The sequence below is a fragment of the Elaeis guineensis genome, chromosome 3 (assembly GCF_000442705.2).
Source record: "Elaeis guineensis isolate ETL-2024a chromosome 3, EG11, whole genome shotgun sequence".
In the NCBI taxonomy this organism is placed as follows: domain Eukaryota; kingdom Viridiplantae; phylum Streptophyta; class Magnoliopsida; order Arecales; family Arecaceae; genus Elaeis; species Elaeis guineensis.
The window spans coordinates 20143729-20158960 of record NC_025995.2 but is presented as its reverse complement, the minus strand read 5'-3'; the positions used below and the strand labels follow the sequence as shown (position 1 = coordinate 20158960).

Genomic DNA, 15232 nt, shown 5'->3' with positions numbered 1-15232 from the left:
GGAGAAGAATACCTGGAATGAGGAATTACGCGGGCAGAGTCTCGACAGCAAAGTAACGGAGAGGTAAAAAACTAAATATGGGCGACCCTGTATATATAGTACCCCCGACGGTCGAGATGAAGGCACGATCAACGAGAAATCCCCAGATCTCGCCACGTGGTGTCACTCGGTCCGTCCGTCAGCCCGACGGTTCGACGCACTCATCCTCAGATTGAGCCACGTCACCCCAATCCGCTCCAACGGATCCGTCCTAACGACCACGTGCCATGTGGCACAGAGGCCATGACGTTTCGTATCCCCGAAGGGGCGGCGGGAACGACGGTTTCTCTTTCCGATGGAATAGGACGTCTGACACCGACATGACGCCTGGCGCCGACGGGACGTCTGACACCGACATGACGCCTGGCGCCGACAGAACGCCTCACACCGACTGGACATCTGACGCCATCGAATTTTCTGGCATTCATGAGACGCCTGACATCGTATCAATCCACGATACGGTCGGAGCTTGGCACGCAGAGGATCCACTCCTTTTCGCCCGACGCTACTGCCCAAATGATGACATCGGCCAGCGCGCCGTCCGACTCAGGAGTGGAGGGGGGCAACTATTGGGGAATACCGACCGACCCCGCTCATGCCGACTTACAATCGGGCATGACCGACCGACCGACCGATCGATCGACGACTGTCGACTGACCGAGGATATGTCGGACGGACAGACCCTTTCTGCCCTCCCGACCGACTGCACCAGGGGGTCCGATGCCCGACTCCCGCGACGTGCCCGACTGACCGTCGGAGGGATCCGAATCTCTACCCGACGCCCCACAGCTAGCCACCGACCCAAGGTCGGTCGATTCCTCAAATCGCCGTACTTCTGTCAGGGACTGTCGGTCCTGACAATGGCATGCGGCACTGCCGCCTAGGGGCATTATCCCACCTAGGGTATGGGTCAACCCTAGCGATTTGACAGCCCCACGGTGATTTGACACCTTTACGGCGACTCTGGCAGTCTACAGTGAATTGACAATTCCTCAATTGTCCGCGCCATTAATGACGGCGCCATACCACGCCCCACTATATATATCGGAGAAGGCAACAGTGCAAGGGGGTCCTTCCGAAAACTCTCAGGCTTGCTCCCTCTCTTTCTCTCTCTCGATTGAGCTCTCCGTCTTCATTTCACTGTTGTCCAGTCTCCTCTCTGACTTGACCGTCGGAGGGTCTCCGCCGGAGCCGGCTCCGGTCAGTGTGGACTTTCTTTTGTAGGTGCTCGCTCCCGGCGACCAGGCGACGAGGGGATTGGCCGCAACAGAGTTCAAATCCGATTGACCTTATCCAAGTCTGTCCTTATATATATATAACCAGTTTAAGATTTTAAGTTTACATTGATCCTTGTGAACTTCTAATTTCATCGTGGAATTATTTTGATCCATCATATGCGCTTTATTTTTTGCGTGCTTTCCTAATATAAGTGCATGTTTGGAGATAAAGAGAAAGAGGTCCAATAGAAGCCTAGGTTTCCCATTACAACTGCTGAGAAAATTTGAATTAAACTTTGTCTGACCATATGGATTTTTTTTGATGATGGCATGGATGATGAGATCCACAGTGGGAAATTGAGATTGGAGTGACTAGCGGAAAAAAATTCAGTGGTCGAATGAGACGAGGATTGGGATAACTACTTTCAGAAGTATTTTAAGATAATGATGTGAGAAATCCTATGAGATCCAAACTCTTAATGCGATATGGTGCACAGAAATTAAAGATGATGTGGCATTGTGATTGATTTTTTAAGATTTTTGTTGAAGTCTAGGTTTTGGACCAAGCTTAGACCTATCTAGATTGTATATAAATATTCTCGTTGGCCAAACAAAACTGCCTTGGAAGCTTATTTTTGGTGAAAAAAGAAAGTAGGGGAAGGGATCTTATTAGGGCCGGCAAAATGTAACTCGACTTACCAATCCGACCATATTCGACTTGCAATAAGCAAATTTGAATTTGGGCTAAACATATTCCAATAATAAATAGATTGATTCATTTAAATTGTTTTATAATTGGCTCAAATTAAGATTCTAACCACTAGACCCCTTTAACCTATTTAACGTATTTAATAATCAGGTTGGGTTGGGCTAATGCAGGTTATGTACTTATTAAGCAACTTGACAATTTAATAAGTTATATAGGTCGTAAAAGTTAACAAGTTATACAGGCTAACATGTTAAGCAGGATATCAATTTATGAAATAAATTAAACAGATTAGGTCGGGTTGATTAAAAATATAACAGTTTTAGATTTTAGTTTCTAATCTGTTTAATAAATAAGTTAGATTTAGATTTAGAAATTTTTGATCCGATTGGCATTTAATCCAACCATATTTGATCCGATCCAACCGACCCGCATGCCATCCCTACTCTTATATTAGTTTAAGATTCTCCAACAAAATGAAGTGCCGTCCTAACAGTTGAACAGATAACCCTTAGCTAGTATGGTTTGTAGTGTGACATATTTTTTTTAGTCCAAACTTATCCTCATGAAAATGTGGCCACTATTTAGTGACAGGAAGATGTAAATTTGCTGAAAGGGAATAAAGACAATGCTGGAAAGATTTGAAGATGCGCTGTACAAGTGGACATGGACCACGTTTTGATTTGTACAGCAGAAAACATGAACCAATTCACATCAACATCCGGAAACAATAGCTTTGGTTGGAGGGCAGCAGCATTGGCCAGTCACTTCTTATCCTCCGTATTTTTCTGTAGCCAACCCAAGGACTCCAAATGTCTGAAAGCAAGCACACCGACTCATCCTCCAATCTTGCAATCACTGTCCTCAGAAAATGCCTACATCTGTTCTCTAGCTTGGTCATTTTCCTTCTTAGGAGTCAGTCACAGAAATCCATCACAAAAATTAATATGATATGCAAACCATCAATAAGGTTATGGCCAAAAGCTCAAAATTAAGAAAAACAGCAGGCATTCCCCAGCAACTAGTTTCTGATGACTCCTATTACATTATCCATACATAATGGATTCTTATATCCATTATTTAATCTTTTTTTTTTTGTTAATATCACAGCCCTTATAATAACAGAAATAGTGGCTACATGGCATGTAATATTTTCATTGTTTATCAAAAAAAATATAATTCTTTTGAATTCAAATCTTCATGAAAGTAAAGAATATCGCATATTTTTTTATAGGATTTCTTGCTCACATACCCTCCTAAATATCGTAATTTGCATGAATAACCTTACAAAGTTGATATTTGCACATATAACCTCATAAAATACTTAATTATATTATCCTTTTTTAGAATGTCTGAAGGCCTCTAAATTGGCTAGTTACAAGAAAGAAAAGATTGGAATGAAATTAAAAAAAAAAAAGATTTGCACAACCCTTGGCTTTTTGGGAGCTTGACATTGAAGTTGATCAAGAGCTAGTGCTAGAGTACATTGCTACCTCAAGGTTCATTGTTCCAATCTTATTTGAGGAAGTGCAGGTTCTAACAGTTGAAAGATTTGATCAAGATCTTGTCATCGTGTATTCTAATAATCTCGATAGCCATGATTGGATGATCAAAATTTTAGCGTTCATGCCCAAACTAAAGAGAATCAGGACTTTAAGTCAAAACTGCATCATGGAGAAGCATGTGTATTGCAAGGGGGAAAAGCATGGAGCTGCTGATGTATGGGAACTCAATGAGCAGTTATCTGTGCCATAATATGTATATGCTTGGGTTTGCAAGTGCCAATAAGTATTCTTAAATTTATTATTATATTTATATTTAACACAAAAATAATGCTATTTGGACATAAAATATGTTGATAATTCATCAATTTACCATATGCCTTCCACCCATAATATAGAAATAAAATAGAATAAATTACAAAAACCCTCTTGATATTTATATTTATCACATTTATATCCAATAATTTGTAAAACCTACACTTCGCATTAGTAAAATTGTTTATCTAATATGAGAAGTCGAAATTGTGTTTGAGTGGAGAAAATGATACACATATTTCTTATATCCTTGATGGTTGTTATCTCACTTCAAGTTATTTTGGTCATTTTTGAAATTTTTTTGACATGGCATTTGGATCTCATTTAAAATTAATGATTTAAATGACATTTTATTAAGTTATGGGTTAAATTTTTAGATAAAAATAATCCTCGGGAGGTTAAATGTAGGCTTTTCAAACTATAGATGTCAGTATAATTTAGCCCTAATCCTAGGAAGGTTTTTGTAATTTACTCAATAAAATAATAGCTTGATCAATTTAAATAAAGAAAAGTCAAGAATATTTAAAAGGGAAGGACAACTATTTACTTAAGAATAAAAATGATAACTAGAATTCTAAACACTCTTCTCAGCTGGTAAACATGGGTGTCACCTCCCTTTCTCATCAAAAGAAGAAAAAGAAGTGCTAAAGCATGTATTTCCGACTTATATTATAAAGAGCTCTTTCTTTCTCCAAGAAGAAGTGTGAGAAATTATTTTTCTAATGATGAAGTTTTCATAAGAGTGAAAAAGTATATATAAAGTAGATTTTTAGTTATCTATGAAAAGAATTGCTTAGTAAAGCAGAAATAGATAGATTTTAAAGGGTTACATATCAAACAACACTTAAGAAATAAATTCAATACTTGAAGATTTTTTCTCTATTTTGGTAAGAGCAATTGAAAAATTAAATTGACAAACTAGAAATGAGAAAAGGTAAAATCAAAAAGGAAGTGGAAACCACTTTTCTAGTGCTTTGATGGACAAAGATAGAACATGTTGCTAAAAGAGTGATTACTATTTGGATAATTTCTTCCTTATGAAGGTCGACACAATCTCCAAACCCCTTGTAGTGAATAATTATTGTATGATTTACTAGTGCTGGCCACGAAAAATGAAATATTCATTGGTAAGAAAATTTACTAGTTCATGGCATACATCAAGAAGAGTTGAAATTAGTAGCCTTGCATGCCCCAATTTTGGAAGAGGTTATAGCTAAACGAGCTGTTATAAAGAATTTTCGAAAGCCATAATAGTATCAAAAATAAAATTGCACCAAAGCAAGTTTAAGAAAAAAGCAGGATATTTTGAAAGACATTGTTTTGAACTATGTGCAAAAGAAAAATAATATTGTAATCCACTATTTAAGAGTTAGTAGTTAGTGCATTGATTTCCAAGCTTTGCCCTCCAATTTTTAGGTTTGAAGAAGTGAAGGAGATAATGTAATAGATTTTAATAAAATAAGATTAGAACAAGTATGTAGAGTTAAGTGCTTGACCAATTGAAAATATTGAAATGATTACCATCATGACGAACCAACAGCTAGAACTAGAAGCACTTATACAACTTGCTAATGAGGAATTCCAACTAGATTAAGAGGCTAAATATGCAAAAAGGATTCATATGCAAGGAATTTGCATGGAGATCTTATTTTATACATTTACAAAATCGATGTGATGCTATGTTATTGCAAAATCAAAGAACTGTTAGACATTTACAATCACTAAGGTGATCTTAGATCCCTAGGTATTCATTAGTAATTTGCTTGACATTCTTTGGGAATATAAGATCTACCAAACTTATATATTCCAAAGATATTATAATAAATTATTAATATATTCATTAAAGTATTAATTATTAATATATTGATAGAAATATATTATTAACATTATAAATTATAAATTATAAATTATATAAAATATATTAATCATTATTATCAAATTAATATTTTATTATATTATAATATATTAATTATTTAATATTAATATTTATTTTTTGGAAAATAAGGTAATAGATATAATATATAAATAATTTCATAATATAAATATAAAATACAATAATATATTTCTATCATAATTTTAAAATATAATTGAATAATAATATGATTATTTATATATTATAATATAATTATATCATACATACTATATGCAATATCAATATAATATAATATATAATATTGATATAATATATTAATGATATATTGATATATCAATTTTTTTTTGTTGGATTGAGGCATTTTATCTCCAAATTTTGATCCAAGATTGCTACTCTAAGGTGATATTGGAATATCTAACCCCAAGGATGGATTTTCCATCGCTTGGTCGGATGATGATTTAAAAAGTGAGGATGATTTGGGATCACTGACATGTAAGCTCATATGGTACATCGAAAAATATGATAATCTCATTGCCTCCATTAACATCACTTTGATCTTAGGATACCTCATATCAAATCCTTGTATGAGGCATTTGGTATAAGGTGACCATTCTAGTAATATCGATGGAGGTGATGAAAGCAACATATTTGGTTACACCATGATAATCTTATATGGCAGTGATCCCAACTTACTCTTGCCCTCCAAATTACTAGCAAACCCGATGATGAGTAACTCATCCTTGAGGTCGAATATCCAAGATCACTAGGCATTAATTTTGCATTGAAATTTGGGGATAAAAATATCACTCAATCCCACAAGTAAAATTAGTATATCAATATACCTAATATAGTAATTATATCAATATTATATATCGAATTATATTCACGTTATACACATTGTATTATGATATATATTATATTATAATATATTATTATTTGATTATAATTTTAAAGGACAATAGAAATTATTATTATACTTATATTATATTATAAAATTATTATTCATCACTTCTATTTACCTTATTTTTATTATATTCTAAAATAATTTATTATATCACTTCTATTTACTATACTTTTCAATTAAAATAAATATTACTATATTATAAATAGAATATTAATTCTATGATAAAATTGATATATTTTATAGGATTAATAATTATAAGATTAATAAATATATTTTTATGTAATGTATTAATAATTTATTATAACATGTTTTTATAGTTAATAAATATATTTTAGAAATATATCAATGGTAGCCTTGATATTATATGGTTAGCAATCTTGAATTGAGCACCAATTATGTTATTGTTAATATTGGAAGACTTTTAACCATTAGAATATAGCATATCAAATATAATGATTTAGATCATCAAAGATCGGATTACATTGAAAAAAATCATCAATGATCAAAGATCATCTTAGTGATCCTATTTAGATCATTGAATGCCACTTTATTGTACAATCAAATTGGCCTCATCACTATCATCGTTTGGGGGGTCAACATCATTTGAGTGATTCCATTTGGATCATGGAATGTCATCATATTGTATATATAACAAGCATGATGGTCTCATCACTATTATTCAAAATATTGGTCACCGGCTTGCCACGATCATTTCAGTGATTTCACCAAACCTCATCATATCGTAATAATCAAACATGGTGATCTTGTCACCATCATCTAAGTCATACTGTGATCTCCACCACTTAGCAAACGGTCTCACGGGCTGCCGTGGTGGATTGTTTTCGATGTATCAACAAACGCCTGCCCGCTTTGGATCCCCCAGAAGATTGTTCCGTTGAAGGGGGTCTTGGGGTGGACTTCCAAATAGAAAAACAGTGTGAGGTCGATCCGGATACTGCGAAAACCGGATCGAAGGCTTCTGAGACGGCGAAGATGATGTGCTCGCAGGTGCCGTGTTCCGTCTCATGGAGCTCCCCTCGCCCGCTTCCCAGAGCCATCCCAACTCTCCCGAGGCGCAGGTTACTCTCTCCTTCGATTTCTTGATACCATTCATATCCTTTCTATCTCTGCTTCGTCTATCCATTTCCACGTGTCTTCGTTGTATTTCGTTTGGGTATTTTGAGGTCATTCATGGTCATTGACTCTTTCTTCATTTCTTTCTTTTTCTTTCCATTTTGATTCTTTTATAGGTTAGAAGTCTCCTGTGTTGTTTTTGTCTTTTTTTTTTTTTGAATTTCATATTTATTGATCTCACGAAGCGGTGCCATGGATTTGTCATCCATGCAAACATGAATGTTGGATGGCAAACCTGAGGCCAGACTATGTGATTATTGAACTCGCCACAGAAGCATCTTTGATTCTGGGTGCAGAAAAATACAATGTGAAGGAAAAATGTGTCCAGTGATGGGTCGACTGCTAAATTTACATAGGAATGGATTACAAAGGAAATGAATCAACAGATAACGATGAGGTAAGGTTGGAGGTGGCCTGATAAGAACTAGCTAACTTTACCTCACCAAATATAGAGATAATATGATAAAATACCTCTTGCTTTCTAGTCTTATAGTCAGAAGCCCCCGAAGTTTTGATCCAAGAATTCTGAGCAAGGGACTGAGAATGGTTCGCCGAGAGTGCGGACTTCGGACGGATGGTTTCCTCTCGTTTCCCCCTTGTTTTCTTTCTTTCTTTCTTCCTTCCTTTTCCCCATTTTTCGCTCCAAGTTGATCCTCAAATAAAGCTTCAAGAGAGATCTCCACTGCCTGGACAGTGTCCTCCTCCTCCCCCTGCCCTGCTCCCTCAAAAACAAGACAAAAAGAAAAAAAAAAAAAAGGGAAAAAAAGAATCAGTTGCGGTATTTTGGCCGGTTGAACATGTAATTAATTGCTTCTGCTAGAGAAAGCTACATCTGGAAAGGGATGCGTCGAGTAATCAGCTATTATGTGAGGCTTGATTCCCACCACGTCTCTCTTGTGTGGCTTCGCTTCTTCTGATAAGAGCCTTCAACTTTTCACTGTGACTGCAATTTACTCTCTATTTCTTTGCAAGAGGTATTTTTGGTCATTCAGATGATTGTGTCTTGTACTGGACTTTCCTGCATTTGCAGCTCAAACTCTGCAGCTAATGCTGATCATTTGGCTTATCCAGAATTTTAGCTTTAGTAATTCTGTTTGCTTCACTTCTCATATAATTGTAGACAAAATACAACGTCATCCTTGTCTAAAACTTGCACACCGTGCAAGTTCATTGTTGGCATTAGTCTCGTATGAAATTCAATGACATGCTGCTTTCCATTCTTATTTATTTCAGCAAGTCAAATTGCGTAGAGATAATAAAAATCTAACAATTCTCAGTTTTCCAGTTATGCTTTAGCATACTGCAATGATCTTGTACGGGGTTATCCCCTACTCCATTGTGATTTGCTGCCCTTAGATATGTCCTCTGAACCTTATCCTATATTTCTTTTGTGGTAGAGGAAAGCTTCCATTGAATGAAATAACCAGCTTACCTCGGTCAGACTTTTTCTCACTTTCCTGATATTCATGAGATGGTTGGGATATAGATGAAAATTATGGTAGATATATCCATTTTGTTATGTAAATAAAAGTTATAAGGTCCTTTCTAAATTCATAAATAGAGGGAATAAAGTAATCTACTTGGTGATTTGAAGGTTGACCAAGTATGTTTTTGTCTATGCTTTGTCTCCAAGGTTAAGATAAAAAAATAAATCACAATATGAATAATGATATTCCTTTGATTTGTTAGCAAGACATTATGGACTTGATATGTTCACTAGCATGAAGAGAAGCAATGGTAAACGCAGGCACCTAGAGCAATGCCCCTAACATCTTCTTAGTTGACACATGGACATAGTAGAGTTGATGGCGGTAGAGGATGCAGCCATTATGTCGGTGCTAGGGTTCAAATCCGAGGGGTTGCTATGTTAAGTAGGATAATTGGGATGCTTATTAACTCTCTTATGGCTCAAATAATTCATGAAAATCATACAGGCTTTTATAGCATTATAAAAGAACATTGCTAAGTCAAGGATGAGTTTGAAAACTTATCTGAAATATGTAACCAATGTTTTAAATGACCATTGTAGGCAGTTAAGGTGGCTTATAACTGTAGATAATGGTTTGTGATTTTTTTTTATTCAATGAATAATATCATATAAATATTTTATAAATATCAGTACAAAAATATTGACATTAGTGGGAAACAACCACCACCAGCAGTACTATTGTCTAAAGGCCATAATGCAGATATATTGTCATTTTTTGAAGCTGTTTATGTATTCTAATGCAGGATGATGATGTCCTAGCACTATTGCCACAGTCGTATTAGTGTTATAGTGGCCATCTATTGATACCATGGTTATCAGATAATTACTTATGCATAGTATCCATATCTGCCTTCCTACATGTGCATATGCTAAATTATTGTTTGAAAATATGTAATGGTTCCATGCAAGGCCAGACATTTGTACCTCATTAAAAAAGATGCTTGGCATTTAGCCTCTAGTGTACGAAAATTATGTTTCAGCTCCACCATCTTGACTTGACAGATTTATATCCTAGTGTCTCAGTTATAAGTATTAGCTTTATCTAGTGTGGATAAAGAATGTAACTCCCACCATATTAATCTGGTATTTCATTAACATCTCTTTTTGAATTATTTAGTAGAAGCTGTCTCTGAAATGATGTGCTTAGTATGACTATTAGGAAAATCATATTTTTAGTGAGATTCTTTTCTAAGTCATTGTTTTGTAGTAATGAGGATAGAGATAGTGTAAGCATGAAATTACTTTGATGTAAGCATTAAATTGGCTTTTCTGATGCTTTTGATTTGGATAGTTCAACAATGAATGAGCTTTGACACTCCTTTCGTAATATTGTTATACCCATGATGTGGATCATTGAAGATTCAAGTTCCCAGATTGGTCTAATAGTCAAATGATATTTGATTAACTAAAACTGCTGAAAATTTAGTAGCAGTGAGGGTAGATCTTAGTAAATATGCTAAATCATCATATTTCTACCCAATTCTGATTTCCTCTCATTCATTTTCCAAAATTCAAAGATGTAGTTGTTTAGTTTTTCTTCATCATGTGCATTATGGACATACTTCTTTACAAGCCCCTTTTTTCTTTTCTGTGGTAAAGTTTTTACTAGTCTTTACCGTGCATAGTTATTATCATGAGAAGGAGATATCCTCATGTCGTATGGATTTGTCTGCCAGTTGGTCTGGCATGATACATTCTGTTTGAACCCTTAATGGCATATGTCCTGGCATAATTCTGGCTGCATGCCAGTTCTTGGCATGTTGAGTACCAACTACTGATAAAGAATACATGGAATTGTATGTACCATGCCAATGGCAGGTCAGAATGCCACTGGCATGTGATAGTATAATCAGTATTATGTTATTTAAAGTTTAGTTAAGCCTGTCTACTTTATTTTCATGACTGGTATCAATTAGTTGTACCAAAGCAATATCCTGAACCAGCTTTACGCCAGTTCTATAAATAATTTGAAAACAGTGAACATGGAAAAAGAGTTTATGTTATGAGATAAGACTAGATTGGAAAAAGGAGCTCAGTGTTTAAGTTCAATTCTAATAGCAATTTGTATAGATTACTGGAGCAGGATGGGCAACAGAAGATGATTGAATGAAATAAAAAAGAACCGAATCTTGTTCTATCTTGTTTCCTACTACCATATAACGAAAAAGGAGTCCAGCCCCATGCTGCACTCTGCAGCCTATGCTTCATGCAAAGCCTTGTTGTGTTTTTTCTTTTTAAGTCCCAGAGTCTCATCATGGGAAATAGGATTTCCTTACTTGCTGTTGCCGTTTAATACCTTGCAGATAGATCTAGCATACTGAATATTAGTGTGATATAATTAATGTTGAATCATGCTGGACACAAGGGTAAGTAGTCCAATCTCTGTTTACTCACTTATTATTCATGTCTTCACAGTCTTGGCTTAATCACGGTTGTCTTTGGTTATCGGTTTCAATGAAACCAACTTTTCTTTAAACAGGGGGCAATTACTTATACTCCTTCTTGTTATAATTTCTATTGTTGATCGTTTCAAATATAAACACTATCCTCTCCTTTACTATTACATGCATTTGGATAAGTTAGTTCTGTGGTGAAAACAGCTAGTTTGTAATATTATATTTAATCTTCCTTTGGAATTTATGCTGGTCATTTATGAATCTCTAACAATAATGTGGTCTTCATGTTCAGGAATTTTTCGCCTTTCTGGTGTCGGTCTGTGCGGGTCTTAGCGCTAAATGCTCATTGTTTTTTGAGATATGATAGAGGTGTGCTCATAGCTTTCTTCACCGAAAAAAAGAATGGCAAATTTGACATATTTTGCAAGGTTGCATTTTATAAGATAGTTTCTCAGACTACTTTCTTACCTTGAGGGGACAGTAATCTCTTTCATATTTGACAACAAGTCATAACGCTCTTCCAAATTTTTGACATTTATATTTGAGACGTTAACTAGAAAGAAATCTTTTTTTTTTTTTAAAATCTGTATTCTTTAAAACTTATGTAAGCTGTTAAAGGTGCTGCACCTGCAAGGTAACATGCTATAAAGAAACTGATTACAATTATAATAGGCTATAGCAAGCAATGCTGTACTGCCTTGAACAGTATTGAGGGTGGACCGACATGGTTTCATCCCTTAGTTCGAGAAATTTGACATGGGAGTGGGAGAGGGAGAGGGAGAAGAGGAGAGACGAAGAGAGAGAGTGGGGAAGGAGGATGGGAGGGAGAGGGAGTGGGGAGACAGAGATGTTGAGAGAGTGAGAGGGAGAGGGCTTTCAAGCCCCCTTTCCTCTGGTGTGGCATAATAGGGGCGTAGCCCTTGTTTCGAAACAAAATAAGGGCTCCATCCCCCTTATTTATTTATTTATTTTAAGTGAAGTCGATAGTCACCGTTGACTTTACTTAAAAACAATTCAAAAAAAAAGGTGAAGTTGGTAGTTGCTGCCGACTTCACTTTAAAAAACTAGCTTATAACCCCATGCGATGTATGGGATACGATTTTTTTAAAACAATATTTGATTTTATTTATCTTGTGAAGATCTTAGCTGAGGGAGATTGGAAGGAGGAGCCCGACGCTAGTGACGATGGGGAGGAAGGCGACAGTGGAGATGGCGGGAGGTGGCAGCTGGGAGAGCGGGGAGGAGGTGGGCATTTATGAGGGCTCGAGAAGGTTTGAGAGGCTCTGCCAACGTAGATACCTCCGTTTTAATATATATATATATTAGATTAGATATATTAGATTAGATTACATTATGCTCTCAAAATCTCAAGGGACTAACTTACACCACCACAACTCACACAAAATATATATTAGATATTAGATTAGATATATTAGATTAGATTACATTATGCTCTCAAAATCTCAAGGGACTAACTTACACCACCACAACTCACACAAAATCTCATATCCTTCGGAAAAAACCCAATCGGAACCTAAGAAACTTGTCTAATCTCTCTCAAGTGCTCTCCTTTCCCACAAATCTCTGAAAAAGATAACGAAATGAAAAGAAAAAGAAGCGAAAAAAATGATCATCTATGTGGGGAAAGGTCTTACCCTTAAATTTTTTCCATCTTTCCTCTATTTTCGTTGATTTTTCTTATGTTTTCCCCCATTTTCCTTCTATTTTTTTCGTCCTCAGGAGTCCCAACCAGGTGGGAGGCTTGGAGCGGCTGAATAGGGTAGCTTAGATGATGGCTGGGTTTCTGTGTTGGGTATTTTTTTTTCCTTTTTCACTTTTTTTCTTTTTATTTCTTTCTCGTTTTTGGAGATCTATGGGAAGGAAAGCACTCGAGGGAGATAGGAGGGGAAGGCTGATGCCGGTGACGATGGGGAGGAAGGCGACAGCGGAGAATGCAGGACATGGCAGTGAGGAGAGCAGGGAGGAGGCGGGCATCCGCGAAGGCTCGGGAAGGTTCGAGAGGGCTTAAGAAGAGTTCGAAGCAAAAAAGAAAAAAAAAGGGCTGCCGAAAACATCGTGTAGAGTTCAGAGCTCAACATATGTGGCAAAATGTTCTGGAGATAAATGTTAAACGGATGCTCTGCCAATGCAGATGCCTCCATTTTAATATATATATATACTAGATTTAAAAAAAATAAAGGAGATAGAGCTTTTGTTTTGTTACAAAACATGGGCCCTACCCCTGTTAAGCAACACTAGAGGAGAGGGGGCTTGAAAGCCCTCTCTCCCTATCTTGGCCCCTCTCTCACCCCCTCTCTCTCCTCTCTCTCCCCCCCTTCCTCCCTTTCCCTCTTCCTCCCTCTCTCTATCTCTCTTTTCCTCTCTCTCTAAATGAAACAGGGGCTCCATCCCTATTATGTAGTGCCGGAAGAGAGGGGCTTGAAATCCCTCTTTCTCCCTCTCTCGGCCTCCCTCTCCCCCTTTCTCCCTCCCTCCCCCACTCTCTCTCTCTCTCTCTCTCGCCCCCTTCCTCTCTCTCCTTCTCCCTCTCCCCCTCCCTTTTTGGTTTCTCTTTGTCAGTACACGCCAGAACGATTTTGGTATTGTGGATCTTGGGCTATAGTCTTAGACTCTTAGTCATCAAAATGTTGGTACATCAGATTACAATTATGGACTTGCATAATATGATAATATGGATGTCAATGTTCTTGGTACTTCTGCCAGACTTGCTATGATCAAAGTTTGAGACTTTGGTGGGTAGATATCAATGTGTAGTGGTAGGAGAGGACTCTTTTAAGAAAGACCAAAAGAGAGCGAGTTTGTGATAACCTACATTTAAGTGATAAAAATGATAAAGTTACTGGACTAGCGACAATCAATCTTGAGGAGCTTTATGCATGCAAAATTAGATTGCTAGCAATCTGAGTAGTATGTTGGTTTTCTTATAAAACATTAGTAAGTGCAAAACATGCCAAAGCAAGTGATTCCAAATGACTGGTAGTGTAGCATGAAGTATGGACCATATTTGTCTAATCTCATAGGAAGATATAGAGGGCAAAGGATAGAACACTGTTAATCTGGACGGTGGCCATTCTTATCAATGGAAACATGAAATGAAAGCTGAACCAAGGAGACAAAAGAGAAATTGAGTGGGTCGGTGTTGCTTCTCAAAACAGATCTAATGTCTGTCTGGGAAACAAGGTCACCTTATGATGTCGTTGTTCTTCTATTTTCTAGATGAGGGAATCTTTATGCTGCTCATGTTTAGTTACATATGCCTTCTAAAGTTTTAATCCTTTTCTACATCTAATTAATGCTGAAATTCAAATTTACTTGTATATGTGAACTAGAGATCTCACACATTCCCAGTGGAACTATTAAGCCATCATCATTGAATGTCATTAATATTACTGTAAATGTCATGACTCAAATCCAGCTAGTAGATTTAGGTGTATGTTGATCTGAAATTCTTCAAAACATGTGCAAGATCTTAATCAATAATTATCAAATCTACAACCAGAAGATAAGCAAGTTCTTTTATTAACAGAATTCCATGAATCCAAATTTATGAAATCTCTAAGCTTAACAATGCATACTGATCCATTCTAAACCAAGATAAAAAAACATCAGCTATGCAGGGTCCAAATAAAGAAGTGT

At 36.5% G+C, this 15232-nt stretch overlaps 1 protein-coding gene across 5 annotated transcripts in view; it reads left to right on the top strand.

Moving 5' to 3' along the window:
• The first annotated feature begins 7287 nt into the window (after nt 1-7287).
• Nucleotides 7288-15232, top strand: part of LOC105042194 (putative ion channel POLLUX-like 2) — a 41946-nt gene continuing 34001 nt past the window's right edge. Inside the window, exons 1-2 of one of the 5 annotated variants that reach the window (XM_073253718.1) lie at nt 7300-7635; nt 11868-11944. In XM_073253718.1, coding sequence (XP_073109819.1) covers nt 7550-7635; nt 11868-11944 — 163 coding nt within the window. In that variant the 5' untranslated portion in view covers nt 7300-7549. Of the gene's footprint in view, nt 7636-11867; nt 12004-15232 lie in introns of those variants that run through there. The other 4 variants (XM_073253717.1, XM_073253719.1, XM_073253721.1 and 1 more) reach the window with 4 other exon arrangements.